Below are 23,246 nucleotides of genomic sequence, written 5' to 3'. Positions count from 1 at the left end.
TCTGCTGTCGATTAATAGATTTTTGATTCAAGCCAGAAAGAGGGCTGTTGCAGTAATCCAGGCACATAAATTTAAAGTATAAAGCTCTATATTTATATACTCCATTTTAATCGTGTAGTTACCAATGTATTCATGTTTTTGACCTGTCTGATAACCTTTTACTACATTTTGTCAGTTTTGGGCTTCCATACTTATAATTTTAATCAAAGGAGTAGTTTATTAATGTGCATTGTTGTTACTGACGTTTGTTGTGTGTTTTAGTTTCAGTCCGTCAAACAGCGCAGGAAAACTCGTTAGTAAACTCGGCAGTGGACATGACCCCCATCGAAGCAGACTTCACCTGGCACAAGAAGAAGACGGCCCTGGAGATGGAAATCCAGGAGGCCTTCCTTCGCTTCATGGCCTCCATCCTGAAGGGCTACCGCTCCTACCTCACACCCATCACCCAGGCGCCTTCCGAAAAGGCCACGGCTGCAGACTCCCTCTACGACCTGCAAGGTAAACAAGCGATCCACAGCTCGTTTTTCAGAAATCAACATGTAGGATATGATTTTGTTTATGCGCAGTCGAACACTATGGAACCTGGATGTGTTGAGCTTTTTGGCTTCGTAACTCTTGCATAATTTACGACCCTCATTTAGGTTCAGCTAATGTTTAATGTTATTGGCATTTCTATTTCAAGGAGCATCTCAACTATCACTCAGCCTAAGTGTTTTTACAAATCAATCACCTTTCTCATTGGCTATAATAAGACTCCACTAATGTTTGCTGCTGGGAAATTGGTTCTCATCTCCATTTAGCTTCACTGTTAGAGATCAATTTTAGATACAGTTAGAGTGATGGGAAAGGCACATTTTAACACTTTTGTCTTCACTGCCGCACGTTTGTTTTTGAAGAGGGATAAAAATACAATGAAACCTGATTAGACTGCAGAAATGTGGATTTCAGTCGAACGACAAAAGTGACACCACAGTCTCTTCTTTGTGTCCTTAAGGGTTCCTCAAAAGCAGAGACAGAGCCCACCAGAAGTTCTACTCCCAGCTTACCAAGACCCAGATATTCATCCGCTTCATTGAGGAGTGCACCTTTGTCAGTGACAAGGACACCGGCTTGGCCTTCTTTGACGACTGCGTGGAGAAGGTGATTACCAGCTCAGCGTCATGCCAGTCTTGGATATCTACTGTACTCGCCACACACTGGTTTTATGGTGTTTTTCCTCTTCCACTGGAGGTTTCCTTCCATGAGCGGGGCTTTGTGTTGTGTTTTATTGGCAAAATAACATTCATCCACTGGGAGAGTAAGGAAGCCAAAATTTCCTCTGATTCATTCTGGTCCCTTTGCTCTCTTTCCTCTTCTTGCAGCTTTTTCCCTCTGATAAAATCACCGACAAGGGCACCAAGGTAATGCAGGGCTTACACTGTAATCAGATTTCCTCGTGCCTTGTTTTTTTTATGTTTGTGACTAACTTTAAGAAGGTAAATAAATTAACCTTTTTCTCCTTATGATAAGTGTTTCCACCAAGGGGCATGAACGTTTCCTGCTTTTCTTCTATCCTTGAATCCTAACCACAATCAAATAAGCATGTGCCTAATTGGAAAAGCATCATAGATTGTATTATGCTTGTAGTTTACTTTCTGCCATCAGACAGGAAATGACCCGCAGTGTGTGCTTTTTGTACAACTCAAGTCATGTTGTCACTAATGCTAAGGTTCTGGATCCTCACTTCAGGTCGAAGGAGAGTCATCTGAGGACACGAGACTGTTAGAGCTGGACGAGTCCCAGAAGAGCGAGCACACTGTCTTTGTCATGCCTCCTGAACCTCCAGTTGATGATGGAACTGAACCTGCCCCAAAATACACGTGTGTATTTTTACTGCAGTATCGTAAAACTCTGTTAGACAGAAAAACATGGATAACAAAACAAAGTCTTAGTGCTCATGTGACCTTGTAACACTCTTATCCCTCCTTCTCCAGTTACAAAGGTTTCCCCAGGCTGCGTATGGAGCTATTTGACCGTCCTCGGGAGTTACGACCAGCAATCAGCAGCAGAGCAGCAGGAGCCAGTCTGTCCAGCAGCCCCGCACTACTGGCTAAGAGGACAAAGCAGGTGTGTACATACTTACACAGTCACAATACCCACCCTGTGAGGACTGGATGATGTAACCTTACCCTGTGTCAAAAATAATCTTCCCACACTCTTTATCCTCCCTCCTCATCAGCTCTCAAACCATTCATGCTTTAAATGTCTGTCTGATCCAACAGGAGATCAAGCTAGCGTACAAGATGGCCAAGCGTTTCTACTCCAACCCTCCGCTGTGGGCACGCTGTCTGTTCAGCCACTGCTACAGCCTGTGGTTCATCTGCCTGCCGGCAGCCGTGAGACTATCCAAGTCTAAAAGCCGTGCCATGCATCAGGCGTACAACGTGCTCCTGAAGATGAGGACCACTGAGGTGGAGGTGCTGGATGAGGTACGTTGAGACTCTCTCTCTCTATATATATATATATTTATATATTTTTACTTAGAGCTTTGATATTTTTTTCATGTCTCGTGGTGAGGTGGTCTTATTTTGCCTCCACGCTGGCAAACCATACATACATCTGTATGTCCCATCCTTGTGAACATGACAACTCAAGAATGCCTCAAGGGAATTTCTTCAAAATTTGGCAAAAATGCTCACTTGGACTTGATGAACTGATTAAATTTTGGTGGTCAAAGGTCAAGGTTACTGTGATCTTGGCTGTGTCATTTTTGTGAATGTGATATTTCAAGAACACTACAAGGAAATATCTTTAAATTTTGCACAAACGTTCAATTTGACTCACCAATGAACTGAGTTTTGGGTGGTCATAGGTCCAATGTCAAGATCACTGTGACCTTGTCTGTCTCATTCTTGTGAATGTGATATCTCAAGAACAGCCTTGGGAATCATTTATATTTGACACAAATATTCACTTGAACTCGATGAACTGATTAGATTTTGGTGGTCAAAGGTCAACATCACTGTGACCTTGTCGTCTATTTTTTGTGAATGCAATATCTCAAGAACACCATGAGGAAATTTGTTTAAATTTGGCACAAATGTTCACTTGGACTAAAGAATAAGCTGATAAGACTGTTGTTGTCAAAGGTCAAGGTCAGTGTGACCTCACAAAATATGTTTTTGGCCATAACTCAAGAATTCATATGCTGATTATGACAAAACTTCACACAAATGTCTAATAGGATAAAATAATGTGTTCAAAGGTCAGGGTCAAAGGTCAGCTTCACTGTGACATCATAATGTTACATTTTTCTGGCCATATTCAACATCATATCTCAGGAACAGAGGAGGAAATATTTGGTCAGATGCTAAATTGGTGACACTAATCTTGGGTGTCCACCTTGACACTTTGCTGATTGTATAGATCTCGGGAGTCAATGGATGTAAAGCATCCATGTTTTCACAGACATAGATGTAAACTGTAAGAGAAACTTGCCTGGTTCATGGAGGTGTACAACCGCAGGGCGATAATTCTTGTGATTATTTGTGCCCTTTTTTCATGTTTTTTATCTCAATGTCTTTCAGGTGTGTTACAGAGTTGTGATGCAGCTGTGTGGTGTGTGGGGTCTTCCTGTCATGGCTGTACGAGTCCTGGTTGAGATGAAGAAAGCTGGAGTACATCCGAACGCCATCACATATGGATACTACAACAAGGTCACATATAGCCTTTTGCATTGTTAAATCATTTCTCCACTGTAGCTCAAATGACAGAAAGCACTTTGTAGCTTTGATGTAGCTACTTTCAAGACAAGCTGCTGTCAGCTTGTAACATTTCTTTATATAGCCATCTGCTGCAGGCACTTTACTGCAAATGTTTACATTACGAGCCTACACTGCTACTTGTAGCTACATGCTAACGTCAGGAGAACCTGTAATCGTGGTAGCTGATGATATTTTATCTCAGATTTTGGATCATATTCCTACTGTCACGTTTTCAGCTATGAAGATTGTGGTTTAGAAGCTTTTTATCGGGGAATGCCGAGGACCCAGAAAGGCTGACCAATCAGAGCAGAGTGGGCTTTTTTGGGAGGGGTCTTAAAGAGGCAGCCACTAAAACAAGTGTTTCAGAATGAGGCTGAATATAGGTGTTCTGGCACGACAGTATTAGGAAACTTAAGTGTTTTTTTGTTTTTTTTTAACATTAAAGCATGTAAACATGTTGACCTAGAAACCCAGATTACAAGTATGAACCTGATAATGAGCATAATAGGTCTCATTTAAGGCACAGCAGCAACCATTTGAGAAGTTTTTGTCTCATTCTTAATTCTGTCTCCGTGTGCAGGCCGTCTTAGAGAGCCCATGGCCGAGCAGGAACCGCAGTGGCCTCTTTATGTGGACAAAGCTTCGTAATGTGCTTCGTGGAGTGGCCCAGTTCAAGCACGCTCTACACCGAACCTCATCCGAGAAGGGACCCACACTTAGTAACACAGGTGGGAATGGAAAAACATGATAAGGCTGCTTAACAGGAGACACTTTTGTCAAGCTGAGCTGCTTTCTATCATTATGTTTTGTTGTTTCTCATCCACTTTTTGTCTTTGTGTGTCCTGTCTTTAGCTGCATCAACAGTCAGTGATGCTGACCGTTTAAGTCATGGAAGTGCTGACAGCTCAAGTGAGGTCAACGGTGAGGAGCACAACCTGTTTGCCCACAGCCACGGCATGGAAGACGCAGCAGACAACCACTGTAGCACAGGTACTGATCCCCTAAAGTTAAGACGTTTGCGTGTGTAAAGCTTTAAAACCTGAGGGTCAGAAATGGCGTTTGTCCGATGACCGAGATGTAGAGTTGCTGCGACACCACTGGCCACAACTTCACAGCAGTTACAGCGTTGTTTGTGCGATTTTTGTGATCCACAGGAAGGCAGTCTGATCAAGGCTACGGCTCTAAGGATGAGCTACACCAGGAGCTGGCGGAGCCTTCACACACACCTGTACTTGCCGCTGAAGAGAGAAACGGTTCCAAAGCACAGCGTAATGGTAAGAAAGGCACTTCAATTCTACACGATGCATGTAGCAGACAGTCACATCCAGTACTAGTTTTGCATTTGAAGGTTGTTTGTGCACCAGAAAAGCCCTTTTCCTCTTTGTGCACTCATGTTGTTCTGTTGATGATGTACTCATATAACCAGGAAGTGACATTGCCGGCTCGGTGGACAGTGCTGTAGCAGTAGCAGAGCCCCCCAGTCCTGTTGATGTGTCCTCGCCGGTCCCCAGTATTGTGAAGCTGTCCACAGGGAGCTTTGATGGAGGCAGGGAAACAGGTGAGGCAAAAGATTAAGTCTTTAATTTGAAAAAAAAAAAAAAAAAGATTTTGAAGGGTTTAAGAGTGCAATCAGAAATTAGTATAGCAATTTTGTCTCTGCTGTGACTTATGACATATTCTTTTGTTTTCCATTTAAATTAACCTATTTAACTAGAAGGTAAATTGAAACAGACAACTTTCATTTTATCTGTACACATTCTGCAGGTACAGGGAAGCTGTTCAGGAGACACAGCAAGAATGATAGCGTGTCTTTTCCTGATGATACGGCCGAGCTGCCATCAGGGGATGTAGCTCACCAGTCTCAGCAGCAGCGGCAGAAATGCTTTGCCGAACGCAGCTGTAGCTTCAGCGCTGAAACCCGTGCTGGGATGCTCCTAGAGCAAGGCGTGGACCACATGGCCAGTCAGATGGGTGCTGATGCCCGTATCCTGACTGCAGCGCTCTGTTCGGGCCAAAGTCCACCCCCTAATAGTGTGTCCAAAGCACTTTTCAAAGACCTGGAAGAAGAGAATGAAGATGATCAGGACTTGACACGGGTAAAGCTGCAAGAGGAAGAGGGGCCAGGAGCATCAGAAGAAGGGAAGGGAGATGATGAAGAGGTGGAGGGGACAGAGATAAAAACAGAGAAACGACAGAGGAAGCAAACGGAAACAAACGAAGAGGACTCTGGTTTGCGAGGGCCGACCCTGGAGAGGGAGGACGTGGAGGTGGGCGCTGACCCGCTTTCCCTCCTTATGACCGAGAGTGAAGAGTCGGCCTCTGTCACCAGCCAGGAGCCACCGCGCTCCATGCCTGCTGTGGTGTCCCGCAACCTGGCCGAGGAGATCGAAATGTACATGAGCCTACGAAGCCCCCTGGGTGTGAAGTCCTCCAGCATGGAGCTCCAGCAGGCCCAGGGAGACACTGTCGACACCCCACAGCCCAAACAGTCAATGGAGCGCAGGTCCAGCCTCCCCGTGCCTCCAGTCAAAACTCCAACGGGCTCCCCAGGTGATACACCCAAACGCAGCCCCAACGCTGTTACTCGCTCCAAGACTTTTGCAGCAAAGACAAAGACTCCTGGCAGCACTGCGGGAAGCCCAGGTCCAAGATCATCCTCACTGACAGCGCTGGTCAAGTCCTCCCAGGGAGGGTCGTTGGGCTCAGTCATCAACTCCATTTCAGGCATCAAGATGGACACCCTCTTGTCGGGACCTAAGATTGACGTGCTTAAATCTGGCATGAAACAGGCGGCAAATGTGGCCAGCAAAGTGTGGGGAGCAGTCGCTTCAGCTTACTCTTACTCAGATGATGAGGTGAGTCATTAAAGGATGAATTTCATTATTTTATTAGCTTTATTAGCTGATAAATTCTGACCAGAGCTGATGATTTGAAGCAGTCCTCTAAATCCCACCTATCTTTACCCTGCAGGATGAAGCTCAGGGTGGTGGCGGCGGCTTCCCGTCCCATCTGGATGAAAACATGCTGGCTGCACATGACGTAGACGAGAGCCCTGAGAGAGGAGCAATACCCAGGTTGGTGGCCAACGGTCTCAACCAGAGCTGCACCAGCCTGGGCAGCAGCAGCGGCAGCAGTGACACGGGCCGAGGGACCCAGCAGATACGTAAGCACTCATTCTGTCGTGCAAATATACACTTCAGTTTAAGTGGAAAAAGAGCCTAATGAGGTTAGTTGGCCTGTGAGATTAGATTTTCCAGAGTTTATTTTTGTCTCTGTGCAGATCCAACTCCAGGACGAGCAGGCAGGGGTCCAGACTCTGAGCAAGGCTCCTCACATCACGCTTCTTCCACAAGCATTTACCAGAACTGCGCACTGGAGGTCAGACATACTGTACACACACCTTTGCTGCTGCTGTGCTTCCACCGCCAACACATACACTGATATAACTCCTAACCTATTTCCCTGCTGACAGGTTCTGATGTCCAGCTGCTCCCAGTGCCGCTCGTGTGAAGCCCTGGTGTACGACGAGGAGATAATGGCAGGCTGGACAGCCGACGACTCCAACCTGAATACCAACTGTCCTTTCTGTCGCACAGCCTTTCTCCCCTTACTGCATGTGGAGTTTCATGACTTGCGCACAATGACTGGGTAAGAATCAGCTGTTGTAGAATGAAATCTACAATGTATCGTCACTTTTAGCAAACGCAAATTGACAATTGTGTGATTTTCTCTCAGGTTCTACGTGAATCCCAGTGCTTCACAAGACAGTCTCCACAGCACCAGTGCCCAGCCCACAGCCAGCGGCTCAGCTGACATAAAGACACCAGACCTTATCGCTTTCCCTGAAGAAGAACCAAGGGAGACTCCAGATAATCTGCCTGGATCACATAGGAGGTACAGTACAGGCCAAAAGTTTGGACACACCTTCTCATTCAATGCGTTTTCTTTATTTTCATGACTATTTACATTGTAGATTCTCACTGAAGGCATCAAAACTATGAATGAACACATGTGGAGTTATGTACTTAACAAAAAAGGTGAAATAACTGAAAACATGTTTTATATTCTAGTTTCTTCAAAATAGCCACCCTTTGCTCTGATTACTGCTTTGCACACTCTTGGCATTCTCTCCATGAGCTTCAAGAGGTAGTCACCTGAAATGGTTTTCCAACAGTCTTGAAGGAGTTCCCAGAGGTGTTTAGCACTTGTTGGCCCCTTTGCCTTCACTCTGCGGTCCAGCTCACCCCAAACCATCTCGATTGGGTTCAGGTCCGGTGACTGTGGAGGCCAGGTCATCTGCCGCAGCACTCCATCACTCTCCTTCTTGGTCAAATAGCCCTTACACAGCCTGGAGGTGTGTTTGGGGTCATTGTCCTGTTGAAAAATAAATGATCGTCCAACTAAACGCAAACTGGATGGGATGGCATGTCGCTGCAGGATGCTGTGGTAGCCATGCTGTTTCAGTGTGCCTTCAGTTTTGAATAAATCCCCAACAGTGTCACCAGCAAAACACCCCCACACCATCACACCTCCTCCTCCATGCTTCACAGTGGGAACCAGGCATGTGGAATCCATCCGTTCACCTTTTCTGCCTCACAAAGACACGGCGGTTGGAACCAAAGATCTCAAATTTGGACTCATCAGACCAAAGCACAGATTTCCACTGGTCTAATGTCCATTCCTTGTGTTTCTTGGCCCAAACAAATCTCTTCTGCTTGTTGCCTCTCCTTAGCAGTGGTTTCCTAGCAGCTATTTGACCATGAAGGCCTGATTCGCGCAGTCTCCTCTTAACAGTTGTTCTAGAGATGGGTCTGCTGCTAGAACTCTGTGTGGCATTCATCTGCTCTCTGATCTGAGCTGCTGTTAACTTGCGATTTCTGAGGCTGGTGACTCGATGAACTTTATCCTCAGAAGCAGAGGTGACTCTTGGTCTTCCTTTCCTGGTCGGTCCTCATGTGCCAGTTCTGTTGTGAAGCGCTTTGATGGTTTTTACACTCCACTTGGGACACATTTAAAGTTGTAATTTTCTCGACTGACTGACCTTCATTTCTTAAAGTAATGATGGCCACTGCTTTTCCTTTAGTTAGCCGATTGGTTCTTGCCATAATATGAATTTTAACAGTTGTCCAATAGGGCTGTCGGCTGTGTATTAACCTGACTTCTGCACAACACAACTGATGGTCCCAACCCCATTGATAAAGCAAGAAATTCCACTAATTAACCCTGATAAGGCACACCTGTGAAGTGGAAACCATTTCAGGTGACTACCTCTTGAAGCTCATGGAGAGAATGCCAAGAGTGTGCAAAGCAGTAATCAGAGCAAAGGGTGGCTATTTTGAAGAAACTAGAATATAAAACATGTTTTCAGTTATTTCACCTTTTTTTGTTAAGTACATAACTCCACATGTGTTCATTCATAGTTTTGATGCCTTCAGTGAGAATCTACAATGTAAATAGTCATGAAAATAAAGAAAATGCATTGAATGAGAAGGTGTGTCCAAACTTTTGGCCTGTACTGTATATACCCAACAACTTCCTGTGAAACACCTGAAGTTTTAATGTAAAATCAGTTTCACATCAGATGTGAAAAGTCATGACCAGGATGATGTGTTGCAAACATATCAACCCAAGAAGCTAAAGTGTCTTGTAGCACCACATTTTCTTGAATCCTCTTTGCCTTTCGTGTTCCTAGTCTGATCCCAGAGCCAGTGCAGTCGGACCCCCTGGGTCTCCTTGAGCACCAGGCAGCGGGGAAGCAGCAGAAGTGCAGTGGGACGTCACTGACGCGCAGCAACAGTGTTGGTGGCCCTTTTCAGAGCCTGGACTACTCCCAGAGACCCGGGCACGGCGTCTCCACCACGAGCTTGCCCTGCAGCCTGCAAGAGGTGTCGGTCAGTTCTCCTTACTGTCACTGCAGTTACCCCATTGGCTTAAATATTACAGAAACCACTGTATCTGCAGTGTAGTGAAAGTAATTGGTGTGTGTGTTTGTTAGGATGGCATGGGGACAAAACGGCCGAACCCCAAGCCTGTGTCCGTACCATACCTCAGCCCGTTGGTGCTGCGCAAGGAGCTGGAGACCCTGTTGGAGAACGAGGGAGATCAGGTAAAGCACTCACATACACATATGCTTAACAACATGTCTGCCTCACAGCGACTCAGCTACTCTGTCATGTCCCAACAGGTGATCTACACCCACAAGTTCCTCAACCAGCACCCCATCATCTTCTGGAACCTGGTTTGGTATTTCCGCCGTCTGGACCTGCCCAGTCATTTACCTGGTCTCATCCTTACCTCTGAACACTGCAACAAAGGAGTCCAGGTTAGAGACTTCACATGCCATCTATCGTTACTCTTTTGTTAAGGCTTTTCTTCACTCAGCAAACTCTTTCTGTCCCAAATAAGCTGCGTAAGAATATTAAGATGTCTTTCCTTTGTGGACTGTTTGACAGGAATATTAATAATGGTTTTATCTTTGCAGCTGCCCCTGACGTCACTGTCCCAGGACAGCAAGCAGGTATACGTCCAGCTCCTGTGGGACAACATCAACCTGCACCAGGAACACGGAGAGCCCCTCTACCTGCTCTGGAGGACCTTGTGTGAGTGTGCACAGACACACATCAGGCCACAGTATTCATATACTGTATTAGACATTGCTGTTGTGGTTGACATCCCTAAACACTGTAAGAAAACATGCGATTTTTATTTTTAAGACATAATGTTTTTTATTGTAGAAACCACTTGTGCCACTAGGGGGAGACAAAGACAACTATTTGCAATGCCATACATAAAGGAAGCATGCAGATTTATTGATGACAAACTGAGCTAAATATAAATGTCTCATGTGGCAAGAACATGACATCATGTCGTTATTTAACCTCATTGGATACAATGTCACTGTTGGCTAGAAGACTTGAGGCTCTTTACTAAAAAGGATAGAGTAACAGTCTCTCTGATGGTGCGTGTGTTTTCCAGTGGAGAAAAAGGGAACATTGGCGCCGACAGACCACCAGGAGATCCGTACCCTCCTCAACACAATTGTTCGCAACATCCAGACCAACGACGTCTACGGGCCCATCAACCTGTTGATCCGAGAGATCAAACGGCGCCCGGAGGGTGTCAAACGGCAGAGGTCAGACTTTTGTCCTCCTTCTCAGAGATGCGTCTGATTCAGCTCTTCTTGAAGCTCTCGTTACTTTTTTATTTTTCTGCAAAGCTTTAGACATTTAAATTCTTGTAATGTTAATGTGGACACATCTGATGTCTCATTTCTGTGTCCTGTATTTCTCTCAGGAGTATCTATAGAGAAATATTGTTCCTCTCACTGGTGGCTTTGGGGAGGGAGAACATCGACGTAGGTGAGTAAATCAGCATATCATCGGTGAAACTGCACATTTTTTAGTTTATTAAAAGTGACGCTGTCTTCAAAAAGTAAAGGAATGCTAAATTTCACTCAAAATCAGTATTACTTTTGCTCTTTTCTGACTTTGCGAATCTTCCCCCCTTTATTGTACACCTGCAGAGGCCTTCGACAGGGAGTACCGCCTGGCGTACGACGAACTGAGCCCCGAGCAGCTCAAGTCTTTACTCCGCTTCGATCGACCGCCCAGCGCCAGTGTCCAGTGGTGCCTTAAATGCTTCGGCAGCCCCATCATCTGACCACAAACGCCTGCAGCAAAGATGAAAGAACCCGACTGGTCAAGCGCGACAGGTGGCAGGAGGGAAGGATAGGTGGCGAGACAGGGTGTGAGCAAAAAATTATTCTGTATTCAAACACCACCAATCGCCCAAACATGGTACTTCTTCTTCTTCCCTTTGTCTTGGAAGATGCCCCATCATCTTTTTTTTTTTTCATTTTTCTTTTTTTTTTTACCACCTTATGATGCTTTTCATCGGCTTTTCCAAGCAGCTACTTACAGGTGGGACTGTTTCTGTAAATGGCTCGGAAAAGCTGCAGTGAATCCTTTGGGACTAGTTGAGGTGTGTTTCTTTAAAGATGGTGTATAAAATGATTAATCACTGTACAGAATGTATTGACTGCCCTTATGGTGTAGACACATCTGTGTCCGTGTGTGTGACAGTTCCTTGTCTCATAGCCTTTTGCCTGCTCTGCTAAGATCTGCGTTAACTCTCCCAACATTAGATCAGTCCGACTTATTTGAGAGCGTGTACAGATCCAGACTGTTCTTTTGTGCACTTTCTAAAAAAACACAAGTCCACCTGTCTTTTGTACATATTGTTTACTTCGGGGGGAAATCTGAAACCAGGGTTGCCTATTTTTCTGGCGGCAACACGTCTCCATGACTGTTTATGTGATCCAAGTCTTAATGAATGTTCAGGTTTGTTTCTTTGTAAATGTACATGGATGTGTAAATACGCAATGGAAGCACACACGTGAATGGGAGAGGACTGAGGACAATCACTAATTATCAATCACTAGAATTAATTCTGCAACATTCCAGGTGCCCTGCAATCAAAACAGGTCTTAAAGAAGTGACACTCGACCCACGTGTGATTAAAACCAGACGACTGGGCGGGCGAGATTATAAAACAAATGCATCAATGGGAAGTGAAAAGGCATGCCACACTACTGATCCCCACACTTTAAAATGAAGACACATGTTCTGTCGCAGGGAAAGGCGGCTCTGTGCCTCAGCGACAGAGCAGTCAGTCCAACTTGTGTTTTTAATATCTGCGTTTTTTTTTTTAACAGTAACATACTTTACTTGTTCAGCTAATATGCCTTATTCTAATGGTAAATTACAACTCACATGTGCTGGGGCTGCTCCTTACTCTAGCTTAGAACGAACCAGTAAGGTTGTTTGTTTTTTAATTGGATATTTGCAGACAAGATTGCTTTTATGGTTTATACACAGTAGCAATTAGAGCTTTATACTGCAAAGGGCTTCTTCAGTACTGCTGACACTGTGTTAAGAAAGACAGTTTCACAACATGACATTCCACTAAATGCTCCGACTAAAGCAAAGTGCTGTTGGGATGAACTGTTGGGAAATGGGCGTAGGTGGTCCGATTGTAGCCTTGGGAGAGTGACTTGTACAGAAGCGATAATATTGTGAAATATTCAATTTGCACTGCAGAGATTTAAAAAAAAAACAAAAAACCCTGACCTTTATCAAGGAAGATGAGATGAGACCACCTCTAAACAGTAGTTTTTCCTCCAAAACAAGATGAAATTCTCAATTATTTATTTTTGTATCATTGACATATGGATTGCAGACGGTGTAACTTTAGCATTTGTATGACTAACAATCCCCACTTTCCCTTTTAGTTTGTTTCAAGGGACCCCACCCTGTACTGACTTTGTAAATTTGACCTCCTTATGGCAGAGGATGTACAGAAGAGACTGTTCTTTAACAATAGATTAAGTGATCTCTTACCGTCCTGTGGAAAGGAATTGAATGTCTACACTTAAGTGCGCTGCAATAAATGAGTTTGTGAACTGATTGAGAACAACATGTGTCCATTTTTTACGTCTTTGCCAATGAGAATTTTTTTTAGTGTCACGTGTGAGAAGCTGCAGAGATGCATGTTATTTTGCTTTTAGTTTGTCCCTCATGCTGTGAAGCTTTGATGTCTCCCGTCATCCTTTGTGATTTTCTGGTCAGCATCAAATTTCCTCCCTCCTTATGCTCTCATCATTTCCACTGAATCCTCCAAACTCTTCCTTTACATTACAGAGTCCTCCTCCATCTCCTTCATCTTGTCCTCCGCAGGTCTGACAGTCAAGTGTCAGCGGCTCCTTTTACTTCAGACTCATATTTCCCACTTACATTTTCTCTGAGGCCAGCTTTTGTCTTCTGTCTGTGTGAGTGCATGTAAGACAACAATGGAAGCAGCAGCATGAAAACACAGCAGGGCACTTTTCTGTGATGGCTGCAGCTCGTGACACTCGGATGCCAACATTTGCCTTCTTTGGTGATCTCCATTGTTTAATGTTGCATATAAGAGGCTGCTTCTGTCGATTAAATAGTGAGGTTGCTTTGTCATGCTGCAATATCTTGAATCCAAAATACAAAGTCTAGTGTACATATCGCTCAGAAAGCACGGTCCATTCCAAACAGTGGATATTTCAGAAAGCAAGTTAATCACATTTATACTCATCGGCACAGATGAATGTATTTCAGCCATCTGGGAAGTTGTCATACCCAACAAAAAACTGTAGAATGGAAGGTTATTGGCTAGGAATCTTCACTCTTTTTTTTTAACATTTCAGTTTTTATTTTTAATGAGAAATGATTTACTTTTTCTATCTTTCAAAGTTACATAATTTGGATTTCATAAACAGTGTGCAAACGGCTTCAACTTTCACTGAATTCACAACAAAAAAAATCCAGAAACCATATGTAGTATTCAGAAAGCACAGTCCCATCCCACCAGTGGAAACATAAAAAGTGAGATATTGTCACATGTACACTCTCTGGAACAGTTTAAGTTTTGGGTTTACTAGACCTTGTATTTCACTCTAATTAACCTAGAACTGTTGTCCTCATTCGTGGACACTTTTTGTGCCATCTAGTGGCAGTAGGAGCACAATACACTAATCCATATAAAAACAAGATGGCAGCCATGTCTGTCACGTCAGTCTGCAGCCGATCCCGACATAAAGGTGGACAAAACCTGATCAAATTTTTCGGTTGAAACTTGTTTATTTATGATTAATAATGTTTGTAGTTTGATACGGCAACAAATTTGACCAATTAGGACACTAAATTAGAAAGTACTTGTATGGCGACATTAGGACTTTATTTTTGTTTCATTTGAGGACATTGAGACTTTACCATCGTCTGGAACAAGGGTCACTATTTTTTGTGATTTTACCAGACATTTATTTTCCTTAAATAACTGAAAAATATTTAAGACAATTTGTTTTTCCTAAATAATGGACAGTCCACCTGCAGTGAAAATACTGGTTTTACACTGCTTTTGAAGCAGGCATTTTGAGGGATATCCTTCCGCCACGCAACGCAGCTCTCACAGAACCACATGACTCGTTTCCGGTAGGCGCATGAATATCTCAATTAAATGTTGCGCGCTCACAGGTGTGTGTCTGTCGGCAACCGGAGCTTCACCACACACAGGCCGAAGCTTAGGACAACAAGATGCCGCTGAGACGGACGAAAAACTCAGGAAACAACCTTTTGAAAGAGAAGCTGAGCCGAGAGATGCGACAGAGCAGACTGACGCTCTTCATCCAGCAGTTTGAGAAAGAAGGTCTGGAGGCGACTGAAGGGTCAAATGTCAGGTTCTTCACATCCTCTTATCGTCTCCATTTTGGTTCTCACGTCATAATGTGTTTCCTTACAGCACAGGAGCGTATGAACGAGTTAGAAGCCAAAATGGAGAACATGTTGGCAACAGTGGACAAAGTCTTCAAAGTGGAGGTGATGAAGATGCCTCCTTCGCTTCAAAAAACGCTCATAGGGGATTTAATATGCGGTGAGACGTTTTAATTCATAAGATAATAGCTGGTCCAAGAGTATTGAGATTCATATCTTGTTTATTTTCATCACCCTTTCTGGTCTGTCAGAGGAAATCTCAGCAAGTGATGTGTCAATTGCCATGAAGGTGAGTTGGGCTCCCTGTTTGCCCTCTACAGCTGCTATTAACAAAACAAACAAATATATAACAGATATAATTATCACCTTTTTACAGAATGAGTCCCTCGAGATGCCGCAGCCCCTCAGGAGGGTACACAGTAAAAGAGGTGACATTACTTTTTTATTTCGACCATAAAAAGCAGTGTCATTCCTGCATGAAACGTCACTGTTTAAGATTAAACTATTATTCTGTTTTAACTGTCATTTTCTGTGCTTTTAATTTTCAAGTTAAATCAACCGATTCCTCACCAGGTCAGTCCAGCCCAGCCCAGAGGCCCTCATCCAAGACCTCTAAGGTCAGTAATGTACCAGACAATGTTTGTACACAAATAAATAGCTTGTAGAATTGTAAACACTAATATGTGGTCTTTTACTGAGCAAGTGGAATCGAAGTCACATGTCCAAACAATGTTTTTTTTTTCTATATTTTTAGGGAGGAAAGGGGACAAAAAGGACCAGAACATTAGTTGGCAGTAACAGCACTGGAAATCTCACGTAAGATTGGAGGTTAAAGGACAGTTCACCCCAAAATCAGAAGTACATATTTTTCCTTTTACCTGGAGTGCTGTTGATCAGTCTAGTTTGTTTTGGTGTGGGCGCCACAAGCTGAGTGCCATCTGGTTCCATTATATTTAAAAAAAAGGCAGACATCTTTACAGCTGATATTTCCAACACTCTGCAACTCACAGCAAAACAATCTACACTGATGAATAGGACTACAAGTAAGTGGAAAAATATTTTTGATTTTTCGGGTGAACTGTCCCTTTAAGGTGTTGTAGTATTCACATGTGGTGAACGATTATAGAGGCCTTGACATTGCTCTTATTTTCCTACAGCGGCTCCTCTGTCAGTGTCAAAAGAACTCAAAGCCGCGTGACCAAGACCAACGAGCAGACCAGATCGACCAAACCTAAACTCAGGTTTGTTATGGAGATGCATCTGGGTTCCCACAGTCAGGGAATAGTCATGGAATTTGTGAAAACCATTGAATGTTTTTGAAAAGTCATGAAATTTTGCTGAGTGTAATGAAATGAATTGTTACAGTACTCTTCCATGGATAACATGCCGCATAATGTGACAAAAATAACAAACTGTTAAAGAACAGAAATGTTGCTGTTTAGGTTTTTTTTTTATATAATAATCAACATTTGGCATAAAGTATATTATACATTTCTCTTCATGTTATATGGTGAAAATGGACATCAAATTTATTATGGGTCCTTGAAAAGTCATGAAAAGGTTTCTTACTTTTGTCCATGAAAATGTGTGGGAACCCTGATGCATTCTTTCATTCATAGTCTGTAACTGCTTATCCTCTTGAGGGTCGCGAGGGTGCTGGAGTCTATACCAGCTGCCATTGGGCAAGAGGCAGGGTACACCCTGGACAGATCAGACTATCACAGGGCTGACACACAGAGACAGGCAACCATTCACACTCACATTCACACCTACGGCCAACTTAGAGTCACCAGTTAACCTGCATGTGTTTGGACTGTGGGAGGAAGCCAGAGTACCCTGACAGTTTCTTTTAAATAGTTCTGGTAATGTGTTTGATGAAATTGATTTGTGAATCTTGTGCTGTCCCAGGTCTGTCGCCTCTGCTGGTGATCTGCACTGTTCAATGATAGGTTCTGCTGCACACATCACTGTCACCACAGCACTGGGACAGGTAAGTTGTTTTTAATCTTTGTCACCTGGAACAAGCTCGTTCATTGGCGACGCTGTTTCATTATTTAAGGCAAGAAATTGTCCAAGCCTTGTAAGACTAGCATTTAAATAACGCATTGAAACCCTTCAAACCCAAGAAGACAGTTTCCCCACTGCTGCAGTTAAAGTTTTGCAGAATATACATGTTTTCTGTATTGCTAATGTTCAAGTGTTTAAATAGACCTGGATCATTATCAGATGCGACACACTTACATGTATGTGTCCTATCTGTGGTTCTCTTCCCTCCCAGACTGTCTGCTTCTCTGAAGAGACCAAGGATGAAATAAACTTGGACGTGCTGGATGACGTGGCATGGTGTCAGATTCAGAAGCTCACGGTAATGTCAAAGTTTCAATTTAAATGCCACTTATGAGTGTTTGCCTCATTTTCATAACAAAGGACTTGACAAGCCATTTAAAATATACTGTTAAACACTTGAAATGTACCACTGATTTTGGATTTTCAGAGTTTGATGGATTATCTGTCGAGGCGAAGTCGCTGCCTGCAATGAATTGCCCGGATTTTTCTCACCTTGGATTTGAGTAGATTTTAAACTTGTCATATTATGAAATGTATTTATAGAAGTAAGGTTTAATATCAGATGTGCTTATAAGATCAGCAGGTGTGCTTTGGTTGTCCTAAAGAGTTTTAAAAATATAATAAAGCTTATTTGTATTATCCTACATGATTGTCAGTGTAATTTGGTTAATTATATAGTGACAAATACCCATCCCAAGTTTCAAAATGTATTAAATTTGCTTAGTTTGACCTGAAAATTATTATATTTTTCCACTTATAACTTCAGTGTAGTATCAGTGTAGCATTACTAATGTAATGGGATGTATAAATTAAGTCCTAAATATGTGAAAGATTTATGTTAGACTCAAATTAATTTTTTTGTGAAGGGGAAAAAGACTCAGGAAATGCAATTATGAATTCCAGTAAAGTTTATGTAGAAAGCACACGATTATGTTTTGCCAGACTGGCTAGCAAATACAAATTTCAGCAAGAATTACAAATTAAAAAAAGTATAAAACAGCATTGTTTTTGACATGGAACTATAGTGCAGTTTAATCTATAGAGGAGTCAAATCTTTGCCTACAAAGCAGAATACATCAGTTAAAACTCAGAACATAAAGCTGTGATGGATCACTACTGCTGCTGGGAATGCAGTGACTCCATCTCGACTTCCATGGGCTCCTCATAATCTAAGTGGGCGGAGGAAGACCTGGAGGACGTAGCTTGCGTGCTGCTGGCGCCAGAAATCGCTGCATGACTTGGCTCTGGGGCAATCCGGGGGTAGAAAGGACCGACCAGCCAGTTGAGCGGTGTGTTATTGACCAGATAATCCATGACGTGGTCGAGAGAATCCTTCATCTTGCCCAGCTGGACTCTACTGCTGGTCAGCACACTGTCTGGCAGCTCTGCCAGTGCGTTAGCCTTGCTGAAATTGGTGTAGATCTGTGTGGCGGAGTGGCCCAGGGAGAGCGCCTCCTGCTGGATGTGGCTGGGGAGACCCTGCAGGCTGGAGACGAGGACCAGACAGGTGGTCTGGAGCTGCTGGGTGAGGGAACGTGCCAGGGTCAAGGTGCGAGACTCAATCACCTGAGAGGAGGGGATGAACAGATATGAATAACTTGACACAGTTTCAATTCAAAGTGCTTTCATCTTTCCTTAACATGCTGTTATCTTTTTAGATATTTGTGTCGTCCACCTTCTTACCTCTGCCTCGTGGCCATTCTCCTGGCGTGAACCATTGGACCTCCACGCCATCAGAGAGTTCAGCTTGTTGTTTACCATCCTGTTTGCCCCGTCAATATTCTTTCTGCCATATTCAATCTGGAGAAACAAACATTTAAATGCTCAGTCTGTCCGTAAGATGTAAAAAAAAATAATAATAATAAATGTATTTTTAAAAGCCACTTTAGGGCAGAATGCTAAATGTGTTACTAGGATGCAGATCTTGATGTTTGTTCCCATTTTATGTTAAAGGAATACTTCACTCACAAAATAACCACTTGTAAATCAGTCATGCTGTGTTACCTTTAATCAGAGAGTCTTATTTATCTGGTCGTACACTCAGTACTTCCCAAACACATGCATTTTTAGTTCAGTCTTACATAAAGTTTGAGAGAAAGAGCATGTGATTGGGATGTACTGAGCATATGACTGAATAAATGAGACTCGGGTTATACAGCATGAGTTGTGTAAGTTTGTAAATGGATGCTTTGATTTAGCTTTTTCTGTGAAACCTCATCTCCAATCAGTAAATAAATATGTTCACTGTTTGACTAATTCAAGGAAACACGGCTTGACTTATTGATGTACAAATGGTCGTTTGTGAGAGACATATTCCTTTAAGGTCAAGAGTCATTGTAAAGCTTGTCTACAGTTCTAATATTATCACTGAATACAACGACTCACCACGTCAACAGTGGAGTTCAGCTCAGAAATGAACTCCATGCTCCGCTGCTTGCCGTCTCGGATTCTGGCCACGGCCCTGGTGTACGCCCGCTTGCGGAGCTTGGTGGAGAGGGAGCCCAGGCGGACGTAGTAGCTCGGCTCCTTGTTGTCAAAGCCTTTCACAGTTTTTGCCTCCAGCTCTGTCACAGGGAAGGAAACATGAAATGTCACATTAAGATGGGGACACATAAGTAACTGCTAAGTAATTTATTTAATGCGAGAATGGAAAAGTCTGCCACAAATTGCTGTAGAGTTCTGCAAGTTAAAGTAGCTGGAGGGTTTAAATCCATGGCAAATGCAGTGTTTCACTTGTCAATCCCTTAAAACGGATTAATTTAAACTAACAGTGTACAGGATTGTTTGTGGTAAAGTTCTGCACGCAACGAATCACTCTAAACAAAGACTCCTTTAATAATGTTTTCCTGGAAACCAGACCAGATCCATCACTAACAACATGCTCCAGCTGCCTGTTAATCACTGACCTTTGATACAGCTTGTTACAGAAAAACAAGCCTAATCTCGTCAGCCTTTATTTGTGTATTCTGAACAGCAGGCAAAAATAAAAATTTCAAACAACCAATAACGAAGATAAATTGTGGGTTGAGCTTTAGACCACACCAGGAAAATGAAGTCGTAATAAAATGGGATTGTGTGTAACACAAGTTGAAGGTGGTTTTTGGCCCCACTCACCCAGCTCGTCCTCTGTCAGAGGCAGATACTGCTCCACCAGACTCTCAGAGGTGCTGAGGGCCGTGTCCACTCCGCTGCTGACCAGCCGGGCCACTCTGCTCTCCAGCACGGTGCTGACGCTCCCGCTGACAACCGCCCTGGTCTTGTCCATCCCATCCTGCACCGCACCCCGAGTCTTCTCCACGACGCTGGTCAGAGTGTCTGAGACTGTGCCCTTTGCACCGGACACTTTGCCTGTCACGACATCCTTAGCGGTGGTTACCACATCCTTGGCACTGGAGACAATCTGGGCAGAGACAGAACCATGAGCAAATAAAATTACAGCAAAGTATGAGTGTAAAGAACAGCAGTTGAGAAAGACAGGACAAAGGTCAATCAATTTAGCTTGATTCTAACTGCTCTGACCTTTGACACAATTGAAGTGTGCCAGCTGTTGCTCAATAATCCAGAACATACCTGCTCAGACGGCTGGTGGAGAATCGGCAGTGTCTTCTCAATCTTGTCCAGACCTTTACAGGCCAGGTCATTGGCGATGGCAACTGTAGGCAACAAAAAAATGAGTAAATATAACAAGGCATACTGAAACAAATATGTCAATAAATACATTTGCTGAGAAAATACTAGGTGGAAAAAGTTTCTTTAAATCCTGTGGCTCACATCAGGGTGATGATGAGTAAACAGACAAACTGGGTGAAAGATCAAGATGAGTAAGAGCCAGCAGCATGACCTGAACTTCCTGTTTCAAGCTCTGCGTGACTCAGCTGGTCAGCACATAATTACAGTTTCAGTATTGACACACTATAAACTTATGAAGCCACGCCTTATCTAGAATCCACTAGAGGGTTCTTACTCTGAGGCTCCAGCTTGTCAATGATGGGTGACGCAGTGGTGAGGGCCACGGAGGTGATGGTGCGGACCCCCTGCTCTGCCGCCTCGCACACAGTCCTGATGTAAGGGTGGGTGTCCTTAGTGTTGGTGTACACGCTGGACACCAAGCCATAGGTGGAGCTCACCAGAGGAAGGCTGGTCACCCTCTCCACCACATTCTGTATAGACCAAGTGAATAAATGGCTTACAGTACTCAAATTCACAGTTTAATTTAGCTATTGATGTTACTAACTAAAGAAATAACAGTAATATTAGAGAAAACTGGACAATTTCCAAACTTTTAAAATGTAATATTGCATATACTTTGATTATTACATTAAAAAGTAACGTTTTTCTTATTCCAGAGTGTGTAAAATTACTTTCTAGTGTCATTTCTTGTCTTTCAAAAGGATAAAAGCAGCTTTTTCTTCAACACTTATCAACAAATAGTTAAATAAGCTAAATAACCTTTAGTTAGGAGTGCTCAGTCTTTAAAGCAAACTCACCTGATTTGGGATAACTGCAGCTGCTGCCATGTCTGCTGAAACAAAACCTATAGATAAGACACAACATGTAACGTCTCTTTTCACAAGAACAAAATAAGCGTGACTCTCCCCTCCATAAACCCACACCAGCATAGGTCTATTACTTCCGTATTACAGAAGTCTTTTCTAGTCGCATAACACCAAGTCCCGTGAATGTGTCACAGAGACGGCTGTGACGCAGTTTACAGAGTAACTTTAAAGAGTTAAAGTAAAGACTCACCGGTAGTTGATAATGTGTCCAAACTTTCAATGAGTTGACTGATATCACTGAGGCGACAGCAGCTGTATTTATGTTCAGTAATTATCGCGAGATGTAGCGCGGCACTGTGATGTCAGCGACAGTGCTGTTTCTGGGGCAAAGGTAAAAGGGGCAAAAGTTGAGCCGGGGAATTCCTCTCAGACCAGCCGTCACGTCTCGTCACCCATAACAGCACACTGATTTCTTAATATGTCGTAAGCCAGGGGTATTTTAGGTCGAATGACGATTATAATGTATATTATTTCATGTCTATTCAAAAGGGCTATCAGCACTGTGTATGGAAAACATGAACTCCTACATTACATAATTTAACCAGCATATTTTACTTTACCAGCTTTGTTCACTCTATTGAAGGTATTTTAGGGACTGTTCATTATTTATCAGAGGAGGGGAGGGGGTGGCTGGGGTCAGACTTGTTTTTTTTTTTATTTAATTTAATTTAATTTTGTTATATTTTATTCTATTTTATTGAATTTTATTTAATTTAATTTTATTTATTTTGGCCCTCTCCAAAACTACAAATATTTTCCTTGAGCCTTCCAGAGTGACTGGCAGAAATGCATGACCCTCTCTCCACCATAAATTAGCTATTAGATTTTAACAACTTACCATTTGATGTTTGAAAGTTAAAGGTTAAAGACAAAGTCCTGGAGTTAAAAAAAAAAAAAAAACAACCTCGGTTTTCCCTTTTAGTTTGTGCAAATGATTTATTTTTGGCCAAATTTTAAATGAGACAAGTAGAACAAAGTGATTTTAACAAACAATAGTTAGCCGCGTCCTTGATCTTCGGTTTTCCAGGGAACCGTTTGAGCAAGTCCGGCTTCTCTGCTGCCAGGATACAGCTCATGAGGAACCGGCTGCTAATGCTATGTACTGGGACACTGCTAATGCTGCTTGCCGTGCTGCTGTAGCTCAGTCGTAACTGTAACTGATGCTGAGACTCTACTGACTGCGTGACTGGTAGACGGCGGTGGGTGGCGCTACAGGCCAAAACACAAATTCAAAACATAAACATGATTTGTGGACTGTAAAAAATTTTTTTAATTGCGAATATTCTGGCTGTACTATTGTTGTCGGTGAGATCAGTATGTTATATGAACATTATTCCTTAGTCTCTGTGACATATTAGGAGGATTTTATGACTATTTGCTTTATATTTCTATAGCTCCTTTAAGATTGTATTTGGTTATGTTTTTATTTTATTTTATTTTATTTCATTTTATTGACGGAAGCATTTGTCGCACATGATGTGTACAGGGACCATCATATATGAAAAGCCAAAGATAATTTCTTTTTCAAAGTTTCTGGCTATGATAAATAACATGCCTTTGGCGGTAAAATAAATACAAAATAC

The 23,246-nt window shown here is 42.9% G+C and overlaps 3 protein-coding genes across 6 annotated transcripts in view; 2 read left to right on the top strand and 1 right to left on the bottom strand.

The window, feature by feature from the left end:
* The window catches only part of dennd4c (DENN/MADD domain containing 4C), a 47,762-nt gene extending 34,545 nt beyond the window's left edge, over nucleotides 1–13,217 (top strand). The window contains exons 12-34 of one of the 3 annotated variants that reach the window (XM_049568716.1): nucleotides 262–498; nucleotides 995–1,140; nucleotides 1,362–1,400; nucleotides 1,729–1,859; nucleotides 1,974–2,106; nucleotides 2,262–2,468; nucleotides 3,567–3,695; nucleotides 4,324–4,471; nucleotides 4,596–4,733; nucleotides 4,898–5,017; nucleotides 5,170–5,301; nucleotides 5,508–6,598; nucleotides 6,714–6,906; nucleotides 7,024–7,121; nucleotides 7,216–7,391; nucleotides 7,479–7,637; nucleotides 9,436–9,628; nucleotides 9,739–9,849; nucleotides 9,928–10,065; nucleotides 10,225–10,342; nucleotides 10,719–10,875; nucleotides 11,037–11,101; nucleotides 11,266–13,217. In XM_049568716.1, coding sequence (XP_049424673.1) covers nucleotides 262–498; nucleotides 995–1,140; nucleotides 1,362–1,400; nucleotides 1,729–1,859; nucleotides 1,974–2,106; nucleotides 2,262–2,468; nucleotides 3,567–3,695; nucleotides 4,324–4,471; nucleotides 4,596–4,733; nucleotides 4,898–5,017; nucleotides 5,170–5,301; nucleotides 5,508–6,598; nucleotides 6,714–6,906; nucleotides 7,024–7,121; nucleotides 7,216–7,391; nucleotides 7,479–7,637; nucleotides 9,436–9,628; nucleotides 9,739–9,849; nucleotides 9,928–10,065; nucleotides 10,225–10,342; nucleotides 10,719–10,875; nucleotides 11,037–11,101; nucleotides 11,266–11,402 — 4,196 coding nt within the window. In that variant the 3' untranslated portion in view covers nucleotides 11,403–13,217. Of the gene's footprint in view, nucleotides 1–261; nucleotides 499–994; nucleotides 1,141–1,361; nucleotides 1,401–1,728; nucleotides 1,860–1,973; nucleotides 2,107–2,261; nucleotides 2,469–3,566; nucleotides 3,696–4,323; nucleotides 4,472–4,595; nucleotides 4,734–4,897; nucleotides 5,018–5,169; nucleotides 5,302–5,507; nucleotides 6,599–6,713; nucleotides 6,907–7,023; nucleotides 7,122–7,215; nucleotides 7,392–7,478; nucleotides 7,638–9,435; nucleotides 9,635–9,738; nucleotides 9,850–9,927; nucleotides 10,066–10,224; nucleotides 10,343–10,718; nucleotides 10,876–11,036; nucleotides 11,102–11,265 lie in introns of all 3 variants that reach the window. The other 2 variants (XM_049568715.1, XM_049568717.1) reach the window with 2 other exon arrangements.
* Nucleotides 13,218–14,742: 1,525 nt separating this feature from the next.
* Nucleotides 14,743–17,867, top strand: cdca9 (cell division cycle associated 9). Its single transcript, XM_049568956.1, has 10 exons — nucleotides 14,743–14,975; nucleotides 15,069–15,200; nucleotides 15,292–15,329; nucleotides 15,417–15,468; nucleotides 15,590–15,657; nucleotides 15,795–15,856; nucleotides 16,198–16,281; nucleotides 16,949–17,030; nucleotides 17,319–17,405; nucleotides 17,535–17,867. The coding sequence occupies exons 1-10, from the start codon at nucleotides 14,864–14,866 to the stop codon at nucleotides 17,577–17,579; spliced, it is 762 nt and encodes a 253-aa protein (XP_049424913.1). The 5' UTR covers nucleotides 14,743–14,863; the 3' UTR covers nucleotides 17,580–17,867.
* A 130-nt stretch (nucleotides 17,868–17,997) lies between these two features.
* On the bottom strand, nucleotides 17,998–21,967 carry plin2 (perilipin 2). Of its 2 annotated transcripts, none has more exons than XM_049568954.1 (8): nucleotides 21,854–21,967; nucleotides 21,595–21,641; nucleotides 21,072–21,267; nucleotides 20,678–20,760; nucleotides 20,222–20,507; nucleotides 19,493–19,671; nucleotides 18,791–18,907; nucleotides 17,998–18,673 (listed from the first exon to the last, which is right to left on the bottom strand). In XM_049568954.1, the coding sequence occupies exons 2-8, from the start codon at nucleotides 21,622–21,624 to the stop codon at nucleotides 18,221–18,223; spliced, it is 1,344 nt and encodes a 447-aa protein (XP_049424911.1). In that variant the 5' UTR covers nucleotides 21,625–21,641; nucleotides 21,854–21,967; the 3' UTR covers nucleotides 17,998–18,220. The 2 variants fall into 2 exon arrangements, with proteins under 2 accessions (XP_049424911.1, XP_049424912.1); XM_049568955.1 differs by having other exon boundaries at nucleotides 21,595–21,626; nucleotides 21,854–21,940.
* Between the last annotated feature and the right edge of the window lie 1,279 nt (nucleotides 21,968–23,246).

Source organism: Epinephelus fuscoguttatus, linkage group LG23 (genome assembly GCF_011397635.1).
Source record: "Epinephelus fuscoguttatus linkage group LG23, E.fuscoguttatus.final_Chr_v1".
In the NCBI taxonomy this organism is placed as follows: Eukaryota; Metazoa; Chordata; class Actinopteri; order Perciformes; family Serranidae; genus Epinephelus; species Epinephelus fuscoguttatus.
Note: the sequence above shows the minus strand (reverse complement) of the source record. Positions and strands in the feature narration are given on the sequence as shown.